The sequence below is a fragment of the Cebus imitator genome, unplaced genomic scaffold (genome assembly GCF_001604975.1).
Source record: "Cebus imitator isolate Cc_AM_T3 unplaced genomic scaffold, Cebus_imitator-1.0 Scaffold50, whole genome shotgun sequence".
Taxonomy (NCBI): domain Eukaryota; kingdom Metazoa; phylum Chordata; class Mammalia; order Primates; family Cebidae; genus Cebus; species Cebus imitator.
Window position 1 is genome coordinate 3326185 of NW_016107365.1, and position 26963 is coordinate 3353147.

A 26963-nucleotide genomic window follows, 5' to 3' on the forward strand; every position below is an offset into this window, starting at 1 on the left:
ATATGGGAGGGCCATAGGAAATATGATCTGAGAAGGGGACTTCTAATTTTCTGAGGACTTGAGGATAAGTTATTACTGTGGAGAAGGAAAAAACCCAAGTTCTCTCTGCCTCACAGCAGGCATAGCATTTTTTGGAGCACATCCAATATTAACAGTTACCCACTTTTCCAAGTGAAGATTGCCTGGAAAGACAAAACCTTATTCTTTGGTTTCTCTTGGTGTGAAATATTGACGAGGAACTTACATAACATAAAATAAAACCATGCACTACAATAGAATCTATGCAGATTATATATTGATAATTTTCTTCACAAAATATTAGAATATAACTAATATATCTTCATACTTATAGAATATCATATAAAGTATAAGTTATCAATTAAATTATAATGTAAGCTAAAATAGTCATGATTTTATCTGGTAGATATCTTTTTTTTTGAGATGGAGTTTCGCTCTGTAGCTCAGGCTGGAGTGCAGTGGTGTGATCTCAGCTCACTATAACCTCCACCTCCCGGGTCCTGGTTCAAGCAGTTCTGCTACCTCAGTCTCCCAAGTAGCTGGGATTACAGGCACAAGCCACCATGCCCAGCTAATTTTTGTATTTTTTAGTAGAGATGGGGTTTCACCATGTTGGCCAGTCTGGTATCGAACTCATGACCTCGTGATCTGCCCACCTCGGCCTCCCAAAGTGCTGGGATTACAGGTGTGAGCCACTGCACCTGGCCTGGTAGATATCTTTTAAGAAAGGAATTTATATACTACTTTCCTAGGTGATTACACCAAGTATATTATTATGTAGTTAATTGATGTGACTTTCCTAGAATGTAGGAACCTGCCTGTGAGGAATACTCTTTTTGGAAAAGTTTTTGAGGGAGCTAACCTTTTCTGTTTTCTTTAAGGAAAAAGTACACCTAAGTGAAAAGAAGCAAAATTAAAATCTGTCTGAAATTTTTTTTAAAATTAATTAATTATTTATTTATTTTTGAGATAGGATCTCACTCTGCTGCCCAGGCTGGAGTGCAGTGGTGTAGTCTCGGCTCTCTGCAACCTCTGCCTCCCAGGTTCAAATAATTCTCCTGCCTCAGCTTCCCGAGTAGCTAGGATTACAGGCACGCACCACCATGCCTGGCTAATTTTTAAATTTTTTGTACAGACAGGGTTTTGCCATGTTGGCCAGGCTGGTCTTGAACTCCTGACCTCAGACGATTTGCCCACCTCAGCCTCCCAAAGTGCTGGGATTACAAGCATGAGCTACCGTGCCCAGCCAAAGTCTGACCAATTTTCAAAGAAGGTTGTGGGACAGTTCTTCAGTGTGCAGGACTGCTCTTATTACAGGACATTCAACATCCATGGGCACTGGGCACCAAGTGCTGGATCTGCTCTCTCCAGGACTGGTGTGCCCTCATTTCTTTCCTCTGTCCTGGCAAACAGGCACAGGTCTCTACTAACTTAAAGATCAACATAAAACAAAAGCTCCCTTCATCTTATCTTCATTGCACTTGAACGGGCGACTAGCAACTTTCTGATTTGCAAACACTATGGCCCCTTTTGAGTCCTTGTCTTTCTTGGCCTCACCACAGTCCTCTGTAAGCTCCAAGCATTGTGCGTTATTATCACACTATTTGTTTAGCTTTCGATTGTTGGCAAACAGTTCATGCGTTTGGACTTGGCTCTCTGTAAACTTTACAGCGGCAGGACCTTGTATTTCTTCATGCCCTTTGTAATATTCAGGATGATTTTTAAAAATAAATATTTGTTAGTTGAAGATTTATTTGTAACTCATTTCAGTGTTATAGGAAAGATCTTTTTTGTTTTAACCTTGGATTTTAAATGCTGACTCTCACAAGCTTCTGTTCTGTATGTGAGAGAAATTTGTAGTTCTTGTTCTCAGCATATGTAGTTAGGTTTGTGCAAGTCACAGGAACCCTGGGGTAGAGGTGGATTTCAATCATAATAGCAATTTTTTGACTCAGCTTTCACCAGTGACACCGTTTGATTTTCGCTTCTCAAATTGTTTCTCCTTTCCTAAGACATCACTCATGAGTCCTTTTTCCAGTGGAGGCTTTTCTGATGACTTCAGCCAGAAAGCCCTGTCTTCTTCTTATTATTATTATACTTTAAGTTCTCGGTTACATGTGCAGAACATGCAGGTTTGTTACATAGGTATACACATGCCATGGTGGTTTGCTGCATCCATCACCCCGTCATCTACATTAGGTATTTCTTCTAATGTTATTCCTCCCCTATCCCCTCACTCCTGCTATCCGTCCCATAGCCTCCCACCCCCTGACAGGCCCCAGTGTGTGATGTTCCCCTTCCTGTGTATATGTGTTCTCATTGTTCAATATCCACTTATGAGTGAGAACATGTGGTGTTTGGTTTTCTGTTCTTGTGTCAGTTTGCTCAGAATGATGGTTTCCAGGAAAGCACTGTCTTTTCCTGAAATCTCACAGCGCTTACTGTTTAACTTGGTCATCCCCACATTTCCCTCCTTATTGCTCCACTTGCCAATGTCATGCTTTTTTTGCCAACACAGCTGTGGCCAAGTGGCCAGCAACCTGTCAAATCACGGAACCAGTGGGTTCTTTTCAGTTCTTACACTGGTTTGCTTCATTTACCCTATGATATTTGCCTTCTTGTCCATCTCGTTATTGAAACTGTCTTCTCTCTTGGATTTTGTCACATATACCACTCTACATTTCTAACACAGCAGTGGAGTTGGTGGTTGGGAGTAAGGGACCTGGATTTGAATCCTGTCTGGGTTTGAATCCTGGTTCTGTCACTTTCTTGTTGTGTGACCTTGGGCAAGGTGCTCAACCTCCCTGTGCCTTACTTTCCTTGTATGTAAAATGGGGATAATAATAGTAGGTACCATATATAGTTGTAAAGATTAGATAAACTAAGAAGCATTCAGAACATTGCCTAGTATAATAAAGAGTGCTCAATAAATGTCAGCCTCTGTTTGTTGTTTCTCAAGCTATTCTTTCTTGACGTCTTTTGTGAGTTCCTCTTCCTCTAGTTTTCTCTTGGAGTTCTCCAAGTTTCTGTTCTACAGTAAGTCATTTTGGATTTGCAAGTATCAACTCCCTTGATTACCTCATTTATTCCCAATGGCCTTAGCTACTATGTCATATCACAAATCTTTCTTTCCAGCCCAGACTTCTCTTTCTGGAGCTCCAGAACTGTGTTTTCAACCCTCCCTAGACACAAGTTATCACATTTCATTGTTTTCTTCTCCTCATACGCTTCTCCTTGCACCTTCTCAGCCTGTGCACCATCCACCTAGTTTCCCATGCTAGCAACCAAGGAGTCACTTTAGTTCCCCTGGTTCTTATTTCCCACTACATCTAGTTCAGCACCACGGCCTGTTCATTGTGTCTCCTCTCTCAAATTTACCTTTGCCCTCCCTCTGACATTGCTTTCGTTCCATCTCTCGGTGTCCTTGCCTGAAAAATAGCAGTGGTCTCTTACTTGGTTTCCCTGACTTTGGTCTTTCTCCCCTTCTAGTCCATCCTTCACCTTCTGCCAGAAGATCTTAAAAAACAATTCACCTCACATCCCTTCCCCACTTAAAAATCCTCTCACTGGCTTGACATTCACAATACTTAGTAAGACGTATCATTGAGGTGCAGAAAACGTTCCCATCCTTCTCTCCCACCACCATTACCTTAGTCTATTTGTTTAGTTTTTTAGAGACAGGGTCTTGCTCTTGCTCCCAGGCTGGAGCTCAGAGGTACAATCGCAGCTCGCTGCAGCCTCAAACTCTTGGGCTCAAGAGATCCTCTCACCTCAGCCTCCCAAGTAGTTGGGACTACAGGCATTGTCAACACATTTGGCTAATTTTTTTGGTCTTGATCTCTTTTGTGCTGCTCTAATGGAATAACACAGATGGGGTAATTTACAAAGAAAATAAATTTATTTGGTTCCTGGTTCTGGAGGCTGAGAAGTCCTAGCTGGAGGGGTTGCATCATCTCATGGCAGAAGAGCAAGAGAGCATGAGAGAGGAAGAGGGGGCCAAATGTCCTTTTATAACAGACCCTCTCTCATGATAATAAGCCTGCACCCATGATAATGATAGTAATCCATTCATGAGGACAGAGTCCTCATGACCTAATCACCTCTTAAAGGCCCACCTCTCAATATTGTTGCATTGGGGATTAAGTTTCCAACAGGTGCTTTTCTGGAGGACACATTCAAACCATAGCATTCTGCCTCTGGACCCCCCAAATTCCTGTTCTTCTCATAATATAAAATACATTCATTTTATCCCAACAGTCTCAAAAGTCTTAACTCATTCCAGCATCAACTCAAAAGTTCAAAGTCCAAACTGTCATGTAAATCAGATATGGGTAAGTCTCAAGGCATGATTCACCCTGAGGTCAATTCCTTCCACTTGTGAGCCTGTGAAATCAAAAGAAGTGTGTACTTCCAAAATACAATGATGGGACAGGTGTAGGATAGACATTCCCTTTCCAAGAGGGAAAAGAAGGCAAGAAAAAAAGAAGTACCTACTTCTGAATAAGTGTAAAACCCAATAGGAAAACAACATTAGGTCTTAAAGCTGGAGGATAATCTCCTTTTATTCCATGTCCCACATCTTTGGCACACTAGAGTGGGGGTTGGACCTCTAAGATCTTAGGAAGCCCTGCCCTATAGCTTTGCTGGGCTCACTCAACCCAGCAGCTCTCACAGGTTGGGGACTTATACCTGCAGCTTTCCCAGGCTTGAGTTGAAAACTGGTGGCCCTACAGTTCTGGGGTCTCAGGGGTTGCCTCACTTTCACGACTCTACTTGGAATTACCCCAGTGGGGTCTCTCTGTGGTGGCTCCATTCCTATGACAAGTCTCTGTGTTGGTTCTCAGTCTGTCCCAAGTTTCCTTTGAAGTATAGGTGGATGCTGCCATGGCCCCACAGCTTCTGCATTCTGCACACCAACAGAATTAACACCCTGTGGATGCTGCCAAGATTTGCTGCCTGTACCTGTCAACTGAAGAATGATGAGGTTCATACATTTGGAAGGAAGAACTTTATTCCTCATAGAGGGTTGTGGCCAGCAGAGTGGCCATTCTGACACACTAGGAAGGGTAGCCTCCTGCCAGAAGCCAAAAACAGACACTTTGAGAGAGGGACAAAAAGAACCAAAATGTATGCTGAGTGAGGTGGCTGAATATAAAATATGTTCAGTAAGCTGTAGGAGAAGTTACAAATATTTATGAAAGGAGAAACATGAGCATGCACAATTGAGCTTCATGTCCCTTCATGGGTCCCATGTTCAAAAAATGGCAGCCTTAGCGTAATCCAAGGGTGGAGTTTTTGGCCTTCTGACCTCAAAAGCAGAAGCAGAGGACACAGAAACCCTTACTGTGCATTCTCTGTAGACGTGTCAGAACCATTCCGTGGTTGGTGGTCTCTTAGGCAAAAAAAAGGAGGAGCAACATCAGGTGGTTGATTGATATCAGCGGTGGAATCTTTTGAATGTGGTGGTTCCTGTTAAGCCCTTAGGAAAGAAAACCTAATTGTGGTTAACAAGGGAGTGGGTATAACATGAGGTGTGTCTGAGTCCCCATCCTATCATGGCCAATAATTCAGTTTTCTAGGTTACACTGGGGTCCCCTTTGCTAAGAGATGATCTGTTCAGTCAGTTGGGGGGTTTAGAATTTTATTTTTAGTTTATGTACCTTTGAACCCCTTGAGCCATACCTGGTATAACTAAGGAGTGCTGCCATAGAATATGGAGAGCAGAGACTTGAGGGCAACACTAGGAAACTAGCCCCAAGTTCCCAAGGGTGCCCTGGGACCTTTTTTTTTTTTTTTTTTTTTTTTTTTTTTTTTTTTTTTTTTTTTTTTTTTTTTTTTTTGAGACGGAGTCTCACTCTATTGCCCAGGCTGGAATGCAATGGTGCGATCTTGGCTCACTGCAACCTCCACCTCCTAGGTTAAAGCAATTCTCCTGCCTCAGCTTCCAGAATAGCTGGGATTACAGGCATCTGCCACCACACCTGGCTAATTTTTGTTTATTTAGTAGAGACGAGGTTTCACCATTCTGGTCAGGCTGGTCTCAAACTCCTGACCTCAGGTGATCCACCTGCCTCGGCCTCTCAAAGTGTTGGAACTGCAGAAATGAGCCACTGTGCCCAGCCCCTTGGACCTTTCTTTTGACATATTTCCATCTCCCAGGCCTTGGCACTCTGGACTGGTGATGAAAGCAGGTGGTACCAGTAATCTCTAAAGTGCCATCAGGGTCATTCCGCTATGGTCTTGATGAATAGACTCTGGCTTCCTTCTATCCATATTAATCTCTTAGCAAACAGTTGATTGGCCATGCCTTTGGTATTCTTTCCTGGACAGCTTTTCTCTTCTTTACTGGCTGGGCTGAGAGTTTCCCAAACCTTTATGTTGTGTGTTTCTTTTAATTATGAATTTCATTTAAAAATAATTTGCCTTCTCTCATTTTACTATAAGTGGCCAAAAGAATATTATGCTACTTGAATATTATGCAGCAGTTTGAATAATGCTGCTTAGATATTTCTTCTGACAGGGATCCTAGGTCATTGCTTTTAAATTCTGCCTTCCACAAAGTCCTAAGACATGGACATAAATTTGAAAAGTTCTTTGCAACTTTATAACAAGGATGGCATTTACTCCAGTTTTTAATATCTTGCTCCTTATTTCTGTCTGAAACCTTATCAGAATGACCTTTACCATTCATATTTCTACTACATTCTGTTCATGGCTCTTAAGGAATCCCTAAGAAGATTTATGCTCTCTATACAGCTCTTGTCTTCTTCTGAGCCCTCACCAGCATTGCCTTGAAAGCCCCACTTACGGCAATCTAGACTTTTTCTAGCTCACTCCTCCAAATTCTTTCAGCCCCCACTCATTACCCAGTTTCAAAGCTGCTTCATTTTCAGGTGTTTGTTATGGCGACATCCTTCTCAGTACCACTTTCCTGTCTTAGTCTGTTTTGTGCTGCTGTAGCAGAATAACACAGAGTAATTTACAAAGAAATGTATTTGGCTTATGGTTCTGGAGGCTGGGAAGTCCAAGATTGGGGACCACATCTGCTGAGGGCCTTCATGCCACCCCATCCCATGGTGGAAGCTGGAAGGGCAAGAGAGCATGACAGAACAAGAGGGGGTCAAACCTGCTTTTATAACAAACCCACTCTCATGATAACAAAACCACTCATCCGATAACCATATTAATCCATTCCCAAGGGCAGAGACCCCTTAAACGTTCCACTTGTCAGTACCGTTGCACCGGGATTAAGTTTCCCACTTATGCTTTTTGGGGAACACATTTGAACCACAGTAACCACCCATAAGCATTTTCTCAATAGCTCTGGAGGTGGCCATAGCCCTATGAATAGCTACTCTCTCTGCCTCTACTTTTTTTTCTCTCTTCAGTCTATTCAACAGTCTTTGGGTTAGTCTCATGAAAATATAAATTTAGGTGAGTTATTGCCCCACTTCAAGCACTTCAGTAAATTCTTGCTGACTCTGGAAAGGGATTTTTAACCAGAAGATTTTTTTTTTCTTGAGTCTCACAACCTTAAACTAAACCCATGACCCCCAAAAAGAAAACCAATCTCATGATTTAGCAGTTACTTTGTTTTTGCCCATAAATGGCATAACCTACCTTGTTCATTAACTTAAGTACCTAAAGTGGACGTGAATTTTTTATATATATTTAAAAAATTCCGATTCATTCTTAAAGGATAAAGCCTTGCTGCCACACAAAATAATCCAAACAACATGTCATGACCTGTGAAATAAATTCTAAAAATGTTTTCTGTAATGGCAAACTCATTGGAAAATGTAAATAATAATAGTAAAAAAGAAAACACCACCTGTGGTAGCCATCACAAAGAAGAGAAAACTAATAGATGCATACATTCTAGCATAATTTTTAATTGAAATTTTAATTGACGTAATTGTAGACCCACATGCAGTTGTAAGAAACAGTAGAGATACTCTGCATACTCTGCCCAGTTTCCCCAGTGGAGACATTTTGCAAAGCTTCAGACTTGTTGTAGTCTTAATATAACAACCAATATAGATATTGACACATTTTATCCATGTCATTTAGGTTTATTGTATTTATTTAGAGACAGAGTCTCACTCTGTCACCCAGGCTGGAATGCAGTGGCATAATCTCAGCTAGCTGCAACATCCACTTCTCAGATTCAAGCAATTCGGGTGCCTCACCCTCCAGAGTAGCTGGGATTACAGGTGCGTGCTACCACACCCAGCTAACTTTTGTATTTTTAGTAGAGACGGGGTTTTGCCGTGTTGGCCAGGCTGGTCTTGAACTCCTGACTTCAAGTGATCCACCCGCCTTCGCCTCCCACAATGCTGGGATAATAGGTGTGAGCCACTGTGCTAGGCCAGTTTTACTTATTATTTTAGTATGTGTGTTTTAAAATTTCAATACCATTTTGTCATCCATCTAAGTTCATGTATCTACAACCACAGCCAAGATACTGAACAGCTCCAAAACCACAAGGATCCCTCCTGTTACCCTTTTTAAGTCAGAGCTACCTCCCTTCCCCCAATGCTCTGTCTAACCTTTGGCAACCACTCATCTGTCTTCCATTTCTATAGATATTTCATTTAAAAATATTATATATGTATGGAATTATAAGATTGTAACCTTTGGGATTGGCTTTTATCACTCAGCATAATTTCCTGAAGTTTCATCCATGTTCTTGTATGTATCAATAGTTTGCTCCCTTTTATTGATATGTAGTATACATTGCTCTAGTCTCTATATTATGTATATACTGAAGTTTAACCATTAACCTGTTGAAGGACATTTGGGCTGATTCTAATTTTTGGCTATTACAAATAAGGCCGCTGTGAACAGTCATGTACAGGTTTTAGCGTGAACACATTTTATTTCTCCAAGGGGAAAGTGCCCTTTTGCACAATTTCTGGTGGCAATTGTGGCAAAATTTTTGGTTTTTAAGAAACTGCTAAACTGCTTTCCAGAGTGGCTTTATTATTTTGCATTTCTACCAGCAATGTATGAATGATCCAGTTTTTTCACATCTGCTATAGCATTTGGTGATGGCCCTATTTTTTGTGTTAGCCATTTTGAATGTAGGCATTGATGTCTCATTGTGATTTTAATTTGCATTTCCCTAATGGCTAATGATGTTGAACATGTTCATTTGCCATCTGTATATCCTTTTTAGTGAAATGTCTGTTCATGTCTTTTGTCCATTTTCTAATTCGCTTGTTTGAGAGTTCTTTATATATTTTGCAGACTAGCCTTTTGATGGATATGTGGCTTGCAAATATTTTCTCCCACCCTGGAGCATGTCTTTTCATCCTCCTTACATGGGCTTTCAAGAGCAAAAATGTTAATGTCTAGCATGGTTTAAAAGAATAGTTCTTAGCCCTTTTTTCAGGTATAATGGGCCCTTGAGGATTAGAAGAAAAGTATAAAATCTTGACAGAACAATATACATGCACACAATAATTTGCATCTAACTTCATGGAATTCATGGCCTCTATAAAGTTCATTGATGGGCCATATGTTATAAACTCATGGCTTAATTAATGTTGCATTAATTTCCAGCAATCTCTCATAAGACTCCAGGGAAAGTTACCCTCTCTCATCAAAGTAAAAAGTGTGAAACCCTTGTAGCTCATAAAATAAGAGCAAGTTTCTTAGCCAGGCTTTATCTAGGACCTGACCCAAGTGTTCTTTTCACAGTAATACATTTCTTTACTTCTCTAGGAGACATTGCCAGATTGCTACTTTAAACATTTATAGGTTGAAGAGCTACCCCATAAGAAACAATCTTTTCATATTGAATTCAGACTTTTAGGTATAAGCAAAGGAATGAACTTTTGGGCTTTTGTGTCTGCCTGTTCAGTTTTAGCAGCATGACTCTTGTCTATGTTATTTATTATTTTTCTTGCTCGACCTTTATAAAAATGAGGGGAAAATCAAGAAATAGAAATAAGATATTGATGAAGAAGCATGGGTCCGATAAATTTGACATGATCGCATGTAGTTGTAAGAAACAATACAGAGATACTTAGGTGTGCCCAAGCAGAGAATTGTCAGTAGCAGTTGGGTTTTCATTGAACTTGATTATGTACATATATTAATCACAGTATATATAACTTTATTTTATTTTTTTGAGATGGAGTCTCGCTTTGTCACCCAGGTGGGAGTGCAATGGTGTGATCTTAGCTCACTGCAACCTCCGCCTCCTGGTTTCGAGTGATTCTCCTGCCTCAGCCTCCCAAGTAGCTGGGATTACAATCGCCTGCCACCATGCCCAGCTAATACTTGTATTTTTAGTAGAGACAAGGTTTCACTGTGTTGGTCAGGCTGGTCTCAAACTCCTCACCTCAGGTAATCCACTGCCTTGGCCTCCCAAAGAACTTGGTAATATATTTCATTGTGAGGGGAGGGCAAAAGTAAAGCACATGTAGGAAAAGGTAGAATATATGTTGTTGAAAATTCTGGCTAAAAGGAAATGTGTAATTAAAAGTGTTATTGCTGGGTCTCTGGCAAAAGGAGCCCTGACCCCTATAAGTATATTCATTTTTGTCACAATGTATCATGTGTGTTTTAAGGATGGATTATGTATAAACTTAGGAGGCTGGTGACATTTGCTCTGGTTCACAAACCTGCTGCTTCAACCCCTCAAACTCCCTTGTGTTTTCTAAGATAATGTGTCCGTATCTGTCTTCATGCTGAACCCCAGCTTTCCATTTAGAGAACTTCTTTATCTGTTGAGGCATGACATTACCATGTTCTGCCAGTCCAATAGTCTTCCTCCTTGTATCCTCTAGCTTCTCATGGATGTAGATCTTATCATCCCAACAAGATCCTGAGCTCATCAGTGATACAGTCAGCATTCTGTAGATTTTAATATCCTTCCCTAGAAGGCCTGCGTAGTGCTTTGCACATAATAAGTGACAGTACGTCGGGCTTTGGACAAGAAAGACATACTTTAGAAATTTATCGCTAATGAGGAAATCGGTACCTTGGTAGGTCGTATCTTGCCCATGATGCTTGAGTGATGATTGAGCTTTGCGTTGACATGAACAATACATTAAACAGACTAATAGCATAAGTAAGATTGTAAAGGGGATGTCCGATAGATTTAGAAAAAGCTTTTAAAGGGCTTAATCACTTTGTCTGTGTGCAAATCTATCCTGTGAAATAAAAGTGAGTGTGACAGGTTTGGCGGAACATTTTGCCAGCAGCTAACTCCTGCTCCTCTCTGTACTTTATGAACATTAGGCTGCACAATTTCAGACTAACTGGCTCTCCTTCTTCCTCCCTATCCTCACCACTGCCATTAGTTTGAATTAATGAGATCTCAGTAAATAGTTAATGTGCTGTTTCCTTTCTAATCTTCAGACATCTCCCCACTGAGTTTACCAAATAATTCAACCCTTTCACTTAAAGCCACTTAGACCTGCATAACTCAGGTAGATAACTCTAGTCTGAAACAGGTCTATCGACACCGGTGTATGTTCAATAATAGGTTTATTTCAAATGCTCTCTCCCTACCCATTTCCATTGTGCTGGCATTGAAGGCTTTTACTTCGCCTCAGCTTTATCTCCCAGTTGTTTACTGTTCTTTTCCAGTTAGTATAACGTTGTGAAATGCAATTATAAGCCTACATTCCTGGGTTAGTAGAAGGAACTGTGAGTCAACACTTCCTTACCAATGCAGAAGGGTTCAAACGAACGTGGCAAATGGAATTGCCTCAATAGTTGTTGCTTTGCCCTTTGAATTTTCAAACTGGAGGGGGACCATTCAGCTCTGTGAAAGCAAATAAAGTTCTATGGAGTTTTATGTCTTATATTTATATGGTACAATGTATTTGGAATTCCTGATCCCTGGAGGCTCCTCTGGGCCGTCAGGTTGAGGCTGAGCTGGGTAGGTCCATTTCAGACCCTCCTGGCCCCAATTACCAGTTACCGCTGAGTCATTTTGGCCAGTTTTAATATTTAGAGATTCTGAGTGATTTCATTTGAAACTAATATTCAAAGTCTTAAAAAATCCTTTTATATACTTAACATGTAATAATAATAATTAATGGTTATAACTAGCATTTAGTGTTTCTGGTAGATACTAGTTCTTTCTTTTTTTATCCTGTCAAACCTCTTAATCCTCACAGCAGTCTTATGAGGTAGGTACTATGATTAGCTCTACTTGACAGATGAGGAACTGGCCAAGGAAAGTAAAATAATGAACCTAAAGCCACAAAATTAAGACATACTATAGGCCAGGGACAGTGGCTCATGCCTGTAATCCCAACACTGGGAGGCTGAGGTGGGAGGATCGCTTGAGCTCAGAAGTTCAAGACCATCCTGGGCAACACAGTGACACCCCATCTCTAAAAATAAATAAATAAATAAAGTGGGTGTAGTGGGATGCTCCTGTAGTCCCAGCTACTCAGAGGACTGAGGTAGGAGGATCACTTGAACTGGGGAAGTCAAGGCTGCAGTGAGCCATGATTGTGCCACTGCACTCCAGCCTGGGTGACAGAGTGAGACCCTGTCTCAAAACCAAAAACAAAACATACCATAGCTGAGATTCAGTGCAGCTTGTTTCCAAGCCTGCATTCCTAACTGTGAAGCTTTTGCTGCCTGTTAGTCAAGCAAATCACTGTCTTTCAGACCAGTTGTATGTTACAAAAGGACTTTGTGCTGAGGCTACAGAGAACATGGGATGGGATCAGACAGGCTGGATTCCCATCTGCTAAGCCACTTCTAGCTGCTGGACCTCAGTCAAGTGGCAAAACCTTGCTGGGCTTTTTTCCCTCATATGTGAAGTGAGGGCAGGAACATGCGAGGTCCCCTTATCTGAGAATAGCAGGTATGATATTGTGAAATGAACACAGTATTTGGTCTTCATTCTTCCTCCTGTTTCCTGGCGTAGAACTCCTTAAATCCTTAGAATCTCCCAAACGATGTCTTTTTATATGCTATTGAAGTGGCCAGTGGCTGGCAGCCCCTAGGTAGTTTCAGGAGAAAGGCTGGTCATAGGAAAGACTAAGGGAGGATTAGAGGAGCAGGATTTTCGGCTCCACCTCCAAATCTCTGTGGAGAAGTGAGGGGTTGAAGGCTAAACTGATCACAAATGGCCGATGATATAATCAGTCACGCTTACATAATGAAGCTTCCTTGAAAACCCAGAAGGACTGGGGTCTTGGAACTACTGGCTAGCTGAATACGTGGAGGTTCCTGGAGGGTGGTGCACCCAGCGGAGGGCAGGGAAGCTCCTTGCCCTGTCCCATATGCTTTACCCTATGTATCTCTTCATCTATATCCTTCGTAATATCCTTTATAATAAGCCAGTACATGTAAGTGTTTCCCTGAGCTCTGTGAGCCACACTAGCAAATTAGTCAAACCCAAAAAGGGGGTTGTGGGATCCCTGATTTATAGCCAGTTGGTCAGAGCACAGGTGAAACAACCTGGGACTTGCATTGGCATCAGAAATGGGAGACAGTCTTGTGGGACTGAGCCCTCCACCTGTGGGATCTGATGCTGTCTCCAGGTAGTGTGGGAACTGGAGGACACGCAGCTTGTGTCTGCTGCAGAATTGCTTGCTTGCTTCAACAAGCAAGGATATTCCCCATCCCACTGCTCAGGCATGTTGTGAGAGTAGAAGAAACTGTTTTTTTTTTTTGTTGTTTTTTTCTACTGAATGGGTCACAGGGAAAGTCCCTTAATGTGAATTTCCGTAAAGTGGGGACCAAAATTTCATAGGAAACAGTGGTGGAAAGCAGATTTGCCTGCGGTTGCATTTTCTGACAATGAAACTTAAAGTATGAAAATAAGCATATTTACAAAGTTTAAATTTTAATTCCTTGGCTAAAAAGGAACACAGGATCATGGTTAGCTGTACAGGCTCTGGAGCAGGCTGCATTTAAATATCAGCTTTGCCATGTTCTATCTATGTGGTCTTATGCAAATTATATTTTTCAATTTTGTGGTAATTCTAGGAATAAACAGAAAGTGAACCGTGTGTGTGTTTGTTTGTGTATATGATTAATTAAGGAGGAGGGTGTGAAATTTTCTGATCAAATTGATTGACTGTACCCCATTACAATCTACACTGTCACATTTGATTTTCTTTTCCTTTTTTTTTTTTTTTTTTTTTTTTTTTTTTTTTTTTTTTTTTTTTTTTTTTAGATGAAGTTTTACTCTTGTTGCCCAGGCTAGAGTGCAATGGTGTGATCTTGGCTCACTGCAATCTCCTTCTCACAGGTTTAAGCGATTCTCCTGCCTCAGCCTCCCAAGTAGCTGGGATTACAGGTGCCCACCACCATGCCTGGCTAATTTTTGCATTTTTAGTAGAGATGAGGTTTTACCATGTTGGCCAGGCTGGTCTTGAACTTCTGACCTCAGGTGATCCACTCACCTCGGCTTTCAAAGTGTTAGGATTACAGGTGTGAGCCACCATGCCTGGCCTCACATTTGATTTTTGAAGCATGATTATGAGGGTAATTTTTATTAGAAATACCTCAAAATTTCCTCCATTTTCTCATGGTGGGGGGAGGTCCTCTTATTCTTTTAACATGGACACTGTTATCTTTGAAACCTTTGTCTTATGATTTTCTTTTTAAGTTGTTAATGGATCTCTGCCACATTCTCATTGAGCAATAGCTTCATATATAATTTCAGCAGTTCTCATGATACTATTCTTTATGAAAAATGTCATGCTTTAAAAAATGTTCTGGATTCATTGTAAGTTGATTTGTCTTTTATTTATGCCATTCAGTGACCACACCAAGACCAATGCAAACAAACAATATACACAAAATCTGTCCTCTTTAAATATGGGATGGTTAGAGAATAGATACCAGCATTGAGTGGAGTGGAGGAAGGGAAATAGAGAATGAACGGAGAGAGAGTTGCTTGTGTGGGCTTAATTTTATAATATAAGCATATAAGCATTCAGCTCATTTTTTGAGTATTTTTATCTGTAGATAGCATTGGCTTCTTCCTATAACCTTGTAATAGCAGGGTCTTGGAAAGGAATATTCAAGTAACAAGGTCTTCCTATCTATTCCTTTCAAGGCTGCTGTGAGGATCATCTGAGATGATATTTGTAGAATATTGAGCAAAGTACCTGAGTATTACCTGTTAATTAGTTTTGTAAAAGACATACAAACCAATGTTTATTGGCATATTCAAAGACAAAATTAAGGTCATAGGTTTTATACTCATTCTGTCTTAGAATATTTTACTTAGATGCAAAAACATGAGAAATTCAGAATTTCATAAAGTCAAGAACTGATATTTTTCTATGTAAGTTAAATGTTATATGTACTTTCCTCTTTTATTAAAAACATTTTTAGCCTGTTTAAAATGGTCTAATACTTTTCTTTAGTGTCAACAAACAATAAAAGATATTTGGATATTATGTATTTTTTATAAGTCTAAAATATTATATCTTGATGTTCTTTTTATAAGAGTTTCCCCCTTTTGGGGAATAAACTTAAAAATCTGGCTGTGTACTAAGGCCTCACATCATTCCCTGGTGTCTGCCAGCAGAAGCTTGGAAATACTTTGGTTTTTTATGTCCCAAGAAACATTTTTGGAAAATGTGGTACAATTTTTAAGTAGTTAAGTATGAAAAACTTGGAAATTGCAGATGGAGAACTCAAACTTTCGAAGATAAAATGAAATATAGAGGGTGGCATTTATATAGTGAAAAGTGACACCATATCAAGGACTTAAGCGATTGTGACTTGCCTAACAAATACAAACTTGTTTTATTATCAAACTTGGTGTGAAAGGAGGTGTAGCATGGGTTAGCCACGTGGCTCTGCAAGTGAGCACAGAACTCAGTGCCCTACCGTGAACAAGGAATTAATTTGGGGAAAATCCAAATGAGAATATAAAACTGTAAAATATATTTCAGTTTGAAGTTTCATGGTTTTATTGAGTATATATTTGCTCCAGATGTTTTCTACAATTAATCTGGGAAATTCTATAGGGCTCTTAGAAGGATTAGGACTGAGGTTGAGAACTGTGGGGACTTTTTCTTTCAAGATGTGAAAAGTAGTTGCTCTGAAAAATGAAATTAATTGCTATTCAAATGGTTTTTAAATTTCTGTACTGAAAAATGGCAAATGGTAGAGTAATAAACAATGAAATACAAGTTATTGGATAGAAAGTGAAATGTAAATAACATTGTCTAGCCCTTGACATTTCACCTTTTGCTGAGATCATGGTATAATCCAAATTTGAGGGAGGCCTTTGATGCAGCTGGTTTCTTCCTGATGGAAAAGTGCAAAGCGTTGGCATCTGGGTCCTTTGTGAAGCTGTGTGATGCTGGATTTTGCACTGTAGTCCACTGTAGCCTGCCTTCTCACCGTGTAAATACACAACTGCATGGGATCCCATGAGCTTGCCACATGCCACAGGCCATACATAATCCTCTGAAGCCTGAAGGAAAACTACTAGGAAAAATACTTACAGCCTGACACCTAAGGAAAAAGCCTCAGTTTTTAGGGACAGATCTTCAAAATGTACCTTATCAAGTTAAAAAAAATGTGGCGGGGGGTTAGCATGTATCCTTTTAATGTTTTTATTTATCATCATTTATAAATCATATTACTGTAACAATGTATGTGTATATTTTGACTAGGGACAGGGTCTTCCTCTATTGCACAGACTGTAGGGCAGTGTTCCAGTGGCACAATCATACCTCACTGCAGCCTACAACTCCTGGGTTTGAGAGATCCTCCTGCCTCAGCCTCCTGACTAGCTAGGACTACAGGCATGCACCATCATGCCTGGCTAATTTCAAAATTATTTTTGTAGAGATACGGTTTTGCTATGTTGCCCAGGCTGACCTCAAACTCCATGACATGTTCCCTTTGGAAGATTAAAAAAATAAGTTAGAAATATCTTTCTCCAAAAATTTGCAGGATGCCATGTGAGGGCTTTTGTAGGTAGCAAACTTTAAATGATTTTTTGCAACAAAATCAATGGAAACATGGACAGATACTCTTTAAAAATGTTCTTACTGGCTGGGCGCAATGGCTTACCCCCGTAATCCCAACATTTTGGGAGGCCAAGGCAGGCAGATCTACCTGAGGTGATCTACCTCAGGTGATCTACCTCAGGTGATCTACCTCAGGTGATCTACCTGAGGTCAGGAGTTCAAAACCAGCCTAGCCAACATGGTGAAATCCCATCTCTGTTTCTTTTGAAATATACTTTCTCTTTCACTTATTAAAATATCACCTTTTTTTTTTTTTTTTTGAAGTGGTAGGTCAATAAGAGAAAAAGAAAAAGAAAGCAACACTTGTTTTTTTCAAAGGAACAGGCTAACTGTTTGAAAAACCAGTAGGTTTATAACACTTCTATTTTTGTAAGAGAAAATCATCTAGCCCATGTTTAAGTTTGACAACTTTTTAAAGTACTTTGCCACAGTATAACCAGCACATCTCAACATAGTATAGATTTTTACAGTTACTTCCTATCTCATTAAATAAATTGCAGATATTTGACTACATTGAAGTTCTTATTTCCACAAAATTAACCATGTTCATTGAATAATGTTCCATAGAACATTTTGTGCTTTTGGATTCAAGTTCTTCATTGTGATAGCTTGCTCGTGAATGACCAAATGAATGAATATTGTGTGTGGTGTTTTTTAAACTTCTTATAAGAGCAACTGCCTTACCAGTGGTTATACTTGAACAGTTTTCAATAGAACACTATTTTTTATTAAAAAAGGAATTTATGGCTGGGTGCCGTGGCTCATACCTGTAATCCCAGCACTTTGGGAGGCCAAGGTAGGTGGATCACCTGAGGTAAGGAGTTCAAGACCAGCCTGGCCAAAATGGTGAAACCCCATCTCTACTAATAATATAAAAATTAGCTGGGTGTGGTGGCGAGTGCCTGTAGTCCCAGCTACTCAGAGGCTGAGACAGGAGAATCACTTGAACCCAGGAGGTGGAGCTTTCAGTCAGCTGAGATTGAGCCACTGCATCCCAGCCTGGGCAACAGAGCGACACTCCGTCACAAAAAGAAAGTAATTTACTCTTCAGAATGTGTCTCCATATTCTCACTTAAAATGATGGGTTTTGTATGGGAGAAGAGTGAGGGATAAAAGACTACAAATTGGGTACAGTATGTACTGCTCAGGTGATAGGTGCACCAAAATCTTAGAAATCACCGCTAAAGAGCTTATCTATGTAACCAGACACCACCTGTTTCTCCAAATAAATCTTTTGAAATAAAACATAAAAAAATTTTTAGTGTATTTTATTATCATATAAAATCTAGCAAATGCCGCAAGTTGAGTTATGAAAAGCAGCTGTACTTTTTACTAAGTGTACAGCAAACTTCTTGCATAATCGAATTTGTTCTAATAAACTTGTTTCTTAAAATATTCAACAGTCTTTAATAGTTTTACTCATAAGGAATGCATTTTATCTTTTTTTTTTCTTTAGTGACAGAGTTACGCCATGTTGCGCAGGCTGGTCTCAAACTCCTGGGCTCAAGCGATCCACCCACCTTGGCCTCCCAAAGTGATGGGATTACAGGCATGAGCCACCAAGACTGGCCAAGGAATGCTTTATTTCTCTGTATCATTTTATCTATTTTTTTAGCCACCACATTTCCTATAGTAATGCATTTTTTTTTTTTTGGCTATTAAGTGGATATACCAAAGTACTAGGATTATGTACAAAAATACCGAAGGTTCTTCTAATTTTATCATCAAATTAAGGAAATTTTGTGAAGGACTGGAATATCTTAAAGTGCAGCAGACATTTAAGGGGAGGATCATAGTATATGCTAGTGGATATAAATTCATTTTTAAAATGCCTTCTTGATAATTTAGAATTTTGGAGGGATCAGCTTGTTAATGTTCTTGGGTTGGTCATTATTTTTATTTATGGGTGGCTGGTGAAGAATTTATATTTGGAATAGGAGTCTCAGTTTTTTCATATTCTTGTTAGTATTATCTTTAATTTGAAGTTTCTTTCTCAGATTCTGGTTTGCAAAGTTAGTTTCATTAAAAATGGATGATTATAGGCCGGGCATGGTAGCTCACACCTGTAATCCCAGAACTTTGGGAGGATGAAGCAGGAGGATCACTTGAAGTCGGGAGTTGGAGACCCTCCTGGCCAAACATGGTGAAACCTCGTCTCTACTAAAAATACAAAAATTAGCTTGGCAGTTGGTGCATGCCTGTAGTGCCAGCTATTCAAAAGGCTAAGGTACAAGAATTGTTTGAGCCTGGGAGGCAGAGGTTACAGTGAGCTGAGATCATGCCACGGCACTCTAGCCTGGACAACAGAGTGAGACTCTGTCTTAAAAAAAACAAAAATTGATGATTATTTCCTGTAATCCCAGCACTGTGGTAGTCCAAGGCAGGAGGATCGCTTGAGGCCAGGGGTTGGAGACCAGCCTGAACAACGTAGTGACACCCTGTCTCTACAAAAAAAAAAAAAAAAAAAAAAAAAAAAAAAAAAATGCAATTTAGCACATCTATCGTCTTAACCATGTGGTTAAGCAGGAGAATCTCTATAAACTAATTTAAGTGGGTCCACATAAACTGCCACAGGGCATGATATTTTAAATAAAAGTGAGGGCTGAGAAGGGCCCTGCTGTTAAACCCTTTGCTTTGTAGGACCCTCTGTCATCTCTCAAGATGTCTCATGTAACATGACTGGGGACCTAGGAGGGTGCTATCACCAGTGTGTATATGAAGTATTAGTAAAACTTAATTTAAATGGTTTTATAAAAAATTCCTATAAATAGGATGTTTCAGAAAATACTCTTTCTTGTCAAGTGTATCCTCTCAGGATTACTGTATAAAATGTCGCAATTCTTTTTTTTTTTTTCTTTCTTTCTTTGAGACAGGGTTTTGCTCTTATTGCCCAGGCTGGTGTGCAATGGCTCAATCTTGGCTCATTGCAACCATTTCCTCCCGGGTTCAAGTGATTCTCCTGCCTCAGCCTCTGAGGTCGCTGTGATTACAGGTTCTCGTTACCACGCCCAGCTAATTTTTGTATTTTAGTAGAGATAGAGTTTCGCCATGTTGGTCAGGCTGGTCTTAAACTCCTAACCTCAGGTGATTCACCCACCTCAGCCTCCCAAAGTGCTGGGATTATAGGTGTGAGCCACCACGCCCAGCCCCACAATCCATTCTTAAGAGAAATCCTTAAAGTACTGCAGCAGGGCTGAGGCTGGGCATGGTGGCGCATGCCTGTAATGCCAGCCACTCAGGAGGCTAAGGCAGAAGAATCACCTGAACCCAGGAGGTGGAGGATGCAAAGCCAGGCTTGGCTTAAGGAGTAGAACCCAGGCCTCAAGTGTTCAGCACGAGGGAGACAAGGGCGTGGGGACCAGTGAGTCTCCCTGTCTGCCCCATTTAGAATTCTCATGCAGCCTGCTCCTCCCTTTCTCCTAATCTTTCATTCTCTTTTGCTCATCTTGGAACCCCTTGAGGGTTGGAACACTTTCTGGTGGACCCAGAATGCATGTCTTTATTATCTTTATGGAATACCTGACCACAGTTGGTGTTCAGTGAGTGATTCTGTCTTTTTTTTTTTCCTTTGGTAGAAAACAAGTTTCGAAGTGCTTTTTTTTTTTTTTTTAATTTTCAATTGTGGCAAAATAGACAACATAAAATTTACCATCCTAACCATTTTTAACACAGGCCAGTAGTGTTGTGTTAAGCATATTGCCGTGAAGCCATCACCATTGTCCACTGCTGGAACACTGTCATCTATGCAGAACTGAAAGCTCATATCCTATAAAGAGTAAGCTCCTCTGTGCCCCACCCCTAGCAATCACCAATCATTTTTTTTTAGGCTTCTTATGTCAAACTCATGTTTAATTACTTTAGGTACCTCATATAACTGGCATCATATAGTATTTATCCTTTCTGTCTGGCTTATTTCACTTAGGGTAATGTTGTCAAGGCTTGTCCAGTTGTAGCATTTGTCGGAATTGTATATCTTTTTAAGGCTGAATAACATTCCAATGTATGTATTCACCACATTTTGTTTATCCATCCATCTGTGCTATTTTTAAAGGGGTGGGCACACCCAGAGGCAGATCCAGGTACACACACCTGGCAGGTTGGCTAGCTTGACCATGGGCTGCATCCTACCCATGCGATCGTGCAGCTGAGCTCTCTGGCCGTCTGTGTAGGAGAGGCAATCGAACTATCTTGTTACTGTGCTGTTCTGCCTCACCTGGCCAAAAGTGGACTCTGACTTTGGAATTGAGCCAAGCAATGAACATAGGTGAAACTTTCAACATACTTATGTTGACCTTTCTTGGCTTTCTGAAATATTTTTATTTTAGGAGCAGTATATGGGATAGTGTCTGGGGTCACAGAGTTTCTTTATGTGTGGAAACTAATATAAAATAATTAAGGTGGTGGGATATATATTTTTTCAAATTCAAATTATTTTTATTTTGCCTCATAGACACTATGTGCACTATAATTACTATGATTTTTTATTTTGATAATATACATAAGGTTTACCATTTGAGCCATTTTTCAGGTACAACTCAGTGGAATTAAGTACATTCACATTGTACAAGCATCACCCCCACCATCCATCTCCAGAACTTCTTTATCTTCCTAAACTGAAACTCTGTAGCCATTAAATAATAACTCTCTATTCTCCCCAGCCCCCGGCTTCTGGTAATCTCTTGTCTACTTTCTTTTTCTATGAGTTTTTCTTTTTCTTGACTGTCTAGGTACCTCATATAAGTAGAATCATACAGTATTTGTCCTTTTGTGATTGGCTCATTCATGTTATTGCATGTACCAGAATTTTGTTTCTTTTCAAGGCAGGATAATATTCCATTGCATGTGTATACCACATTTTGATTATCCATCCATCTGTCAATGGACATTTGGGTTTTTCTATCTTTGGCTATTGTGAATAATGCTGCTATGAACATAGGTATAAAAATATCTCTTTGAATCCCTGCTTTTAATTCTTTGAGTATATACCTGAAAGTAGAATTGCTAAGTCATAGGGTAATTCTACATGTAATTTTTTGAGGGGCCATCATATTGTGTTCTAGGGGAGGATATTTTATTTAGATAACATCTTAGTCCTTTATTCTTTTATGTTTTGTCTCTGCAGTTTTCCTATCAAATGAGCTTGCTCCTCCCTCCACAATGTTGATAACTGTAGGGCAGGACACAGAGAGCTCTGCTGGTCGGTTCCACGGGGCCTCCCGCAATAACTGCTCTTGTTTATTATTTTCATTGCAGATGCGAAAGCCATGGAGTTGAGCTGCAGCGAAGCACCTCTTTACGTAAGTTGCTAAGCACTGGGCTTCAGGTCCAAGGGGCCCTTTCTTAACTCCAAACCATGTGACTGAAGTGGGAGAAATATTTTTCTTTCTATTGAGTTAAGGCTTTTTAAAAACAACACACTGAGTGTTACTATCTAGTTCAAGTATTTGCATGGAGCTTTTTAAAACTGGTTGGCTCCTGTTTTCAAGTCTGGATTTTATATTTCCCTCAGTATTTTTTTAACTGTAATTTCTGGATTCAGAAACAGTTCACTCATGTAAGTGGCATGTGAACATATTATTTTATGATAATGTCTTGATAATAGTCAAGATTTTCTGTGTGTGTCTTTTTTGGGGAAAGGTTTTGTGATAATTGTGTCAGCTAAAAGTATGAAATAGGATTTCAAACAAAAAATGCTGGACATAAACAGAAGTGGGAGTTGGGGGTATTGGGGGACAGGAATGCCCAGTGAGATTCATAGTTAGATGTGCCGTCTGGGTCCAGAAGGATGCCATTTTTGAGAACAACTGGGGGTAGCAGGGAAGTGAACAGATTGTTTCCTCACACAGAAAATGGCAGATGGGGCCAGGCGTGGTGACCCATGCCTGTAATGCTAGCACTTTGGGAGGCCGAGGTGGGTGGATCACCTGAGGTCAAGAGTTCAAGACCAGCCTGGCCATCATGGTGAAACCCCATCTTTAAAAAAAGAAAGAAAGAAAATGGCAGATGGCCTCATGTTTCCTCCTTCCTTCTGATTTCAGGCAAAACTTCCTTCTTTGGAAAGGAACTGTGTTGGTGTGGGGCGGGCCTGGGCAGGTGGGTGTGGATGTGTGAGGGAACTGGGGTTTAGAGCAGAATTTCAAGGAATTGGAGCACATTTAATCAGAATCCTCAGTTGATGAGAATAGATTCATCCACTTCCCACACTTCAGTACCCAGCCAGGTGCCTACTCACTCACCCTCACTCCCTTCCACACATGACGCTTACTTCTCTGGAGGAAGACAGAGTCATAAACCAAATTCATTCCAGAATGATAGAAAAGCTGCCCTTGGGCTGCCCAGTGATCTCTAGTACTCTCTCTAGGTTGTGATTTGCAGGCCATAAAATGTGTCTGTAGACAGTTGGGCTTGGCCCAGCCATAATTAAAGGTAAAAAAAGACTAGTCTGAGGCTAAATTGTAAAGTACTCCCAAATCTTACTGTTGTTTTTTTCTGTATGTGCCTTCCTATTCCTTACTCATTCCGCCCTCCTCCCCTACCTCAAAACAGACAAATCCACAAGCCTAATCAGGATAGAAGCCCTGTTGCTGAACAACCTCCTCATATAGCTATTTTGAACATAGACTTACTAGATTGTGACCAGTCTTGGGGAAAAAACAAAATACACATTGCCCAAGGAGAGAAGAGATTTAAATGAACCAAATGAAAACAAAAACAAGTTTTTCTAGTTAATTAAAAAAATGGTGATTCAAGTAAAATGAAAAGTACAGAAAAGTGTTAAGAAAATAAGTCATAATCTTACCTCCATGGATAATGTTGTTGTATTAAAATATTAATATATTTTATTAATTTTAAGGTGTAAATTTTTTTTCTTATTTTAACATCTCTAAAATTGAGATGCTCTTACATTCTCTGTGCTTCCTGGCAGATGTCATTACCTACATGTGTGTGACCTTGGTCACTGGGTTCATATTGTTGTCACTTCAGTTTATTTATATATCTTGCTGGTACTACATAAGTTAATTGCTTTCAAAATGACTTCACTATGATCTAGCATTATAAGGCAAAGTTACTACCTAACCAGAAAGACATGGAAATAACAGCATGTTACATGATAAAAATCTATATATAGATTAATTTGGAAAAGGTCTTTTGATAAATATAAAAATCTAGGTAATTAAACATTACATCTTAATTGGTATTTTTTCTTTTCTAGTGGAATATTAAATGTATATGATAAATAATGATATCTTAGATAAAATATATGAAATATATTTAACATAACTGAATCTTACTATACATGGTAGACTATATAACATTTTTTGATTTAACATTTTTGATCAATATTATTGCAACTGACATAAGCCAGTCTAGCCACTTGGTCTCACCCAGCAAGAAATAAGTAGAGATATGTTATAATGAAAACAAGTCTTAAACCAACATCTACTAAATGAGTAATGCCACGCTGACAGAGCAGACACAAAATTGTCCTACAACTTGTTTCTATATCTTGGGGAAGAACCTGCTCTCTGCTCTTCTATCTTCAGAGGTTTGATAAATATTCACTACTAGTTTCTCTTAGTTTACTATATTTTGGTTTATAAAGCCTTAATAATTTTTCTTATTTATATATATTTATTGTAAAACATTAGAAAGAGACGTAGCAAAAAGAAAACATTAAAACCTCATGTTTAATCCCATGATGAATGCTAAGCTTTGTTGACATTTTGATACAGATTTTTCCAGAGTTTTATCTATATCTGTGTTGAATTTTATCAAGGGTCCTTTTGACATTTATTTAGATGATACTGTGTTTTCTCATTTCACTGTGATTTATTGGCTTGGTGACTTTATATATGTACTTCTAGTAATCCTACTTAGTTATTTTGACTATTTCTTTTGGAAAAACAAATTAAAATACCTCTGTCAATTGTATAATAAGGATACCCTCTCCACTGGAAATTGTGTAGAGTCTATTATCTATTGGGAAGCTGTATTAAAATTATAAAATAACACTATGCATAATTGTATGCTAATGCCCTAGAAAAATCTCATTACAACAGACTTTTAAAAATATATAAATTAATAAGAGTTATCTTAAGGACAATTAGATTACATAAGTGGAATAATAATCAGGAAGAAAAATTGATTGAAATTATTTCCCAATTTCTACCCACCTCTCAAAAAAAGGGTACCTCATTCAGATGTGTCTTATAGGTGATTTTTTATTCCTTTGCTTATAAACTGTTTTGATGGAATTCTTATAACATTTTTATGGCTAAAATGCTTCTTTGACTCTGTCAGGTCACTATAGAGAATCTTTCCTGAAGATGATAGATATGTTTATACCCATAGAAAAATCTATGGATGTAAATATTTTTTTAAATTCCCCATGCATTTTGCTTGGATCGATGAACACTTTTGATTTTTCTTTTCAAGATTGTTTCTTCCACTACTGTTTTCCCCTTCTAGAGCAACTGATACCCAAGGATTGGGTTGGATTTTCTTTTTGGGGAGAGAGGAGGGTTGCATTCTGGAAGAATGTTTTTGTCTTTGTTTCCACTTAAGTTTTTAGTAGTGTCAAGTTGTTTTTGTTCTTGCTTGCCAGCACAATTTTAGATTCTATCACTTTTAGTTTTTATGTAGCATTGTCAAATCTTGGCCTTGTTATGCCCACATAGTTTTATAGAGATAAATTTTTATTATGAGCACAAAGCAAGAATTGATTTTTTTTTCTCTACCTTCCAGGAATCTGTTTCAGAAGGAGGTGGCGTCTTTGGCTCTGTCTCTTGTGCTGTAGAATTGTTTTGGCTCATTTCTGTTTGCTCATTTTTAGGAAGGAGACAATCTTCTTCTTGGAGATATAGGAATGTTCCTGAACTCAGCCACAGAGTCAGTCAGAATTTTATTTTATTTATTATTTTTTTAAAATTTATCTTGAGATGGGGCCTCATCGTTGCCCAGGCTGGAGTGCAGTGGCATGATCTTAGCTCACTGCACCCTCGACCACCTGGGCCCTAGCAAGCCTCCTGCCCAGTAGCTGGGACTATAGGCACGTGTCAGCATGGCCAGCTTTAGTCTAATTTTTAAAAGAAACCATGGAAGTTCACTGAGTTGCAGTTGCAGAAAAAGAGAAGCCCTGTACTGTAATAATATCAGAAAAGAAGCAGGAATTGGTAAGACTGGCAGCCAAGAGCTTTATAATATCAATTTGCAGAACTTAGGGATATTAGCATTGCAAATCCAATTCTGAGTCTCTGAGCAACTTCCTGCATTCGTGCTTGGAAGGAAACTGAAGGAGCTGAGCTGGAAGGCTAATCTGTTTATTCCCAGGAGAAAAAAATGCCAGAGGCCTGCAGTCTGCTTTAAAGTCTAGGCTTAATTTTTAGATTGAATGTTACAATAGTATTAGTAGGTGTATTTTAAGCCAGAAAAATGGTTGTGTGGTAAAGCTAATGAGAAGTGCAAAAGCCTGGAAAAATGTAAATTAGAATCAATGTAACCAACCTAAGATGTTTATTTTTCTGGTTTAAAACTCTTCAGTTGACGCCACTTGGGAGCTTAAAAGTTATGTACTAGAAATTATAAAGATATTTTAATTTTGTTTTTATTTTTAATTAATTACTTTGTTTTAATTTCATGTTGCCATGAGAAAGTAGATTATTTTCTTTTTCGATTATTGCTCTTAGTCTTCTTTTTCCTAGTTTGTATGTAGAAAGAGATAGGAAACGAAGCAAGGACAGCTTAAGAGGAGAGATTTTGGGCCGGGCGATGTGGCTCATGCCTGTAATCCCAGCACTTTGGGAGGCCAAGGTGGGCGGATCCCGAGGTCAAGAGATCCAGACCATCCTGGCCAACATGGTGAAACCCCGTCTCTACTAAAAATACAAAAATTAGCTGGGCGTGGTGGCGTGTGCCTGCAGTCCCAGCTACTCGGGAGGCTGAGGCAGGAGAATTGCTTGAACC

At 39.4% G+C, this 26963-nt stretch overlaps 1 protein-coding gene across 3 annotated transcripts in view; it reads left to right on the forward strand.

The window, feature by feature from the left end:
- ARHGEF28 (Rho guanine nucleotide exchange factor 28) overlaps positions 1-26963 on the forward strand; it is a 319351-nt gene that overhangs the window by 37303 nt on the left and 255085 nt on the right. For all 3 annotated transcript variants that reach the window (XM_017527640.2, XM_017527638.2, XM_017527639.2), the window contains exon 2: positions 22254-22297. In XM_017527640.2, the coding sequence (XP_017383129.1) occupies positions 22265-22297 (33 nt within the window). In that variant the 5' untranslated portion in view covers positions 22254-22264. The remainder of the gene's footprint in view (positions 1-22253; positions 22298-26963) is intronic.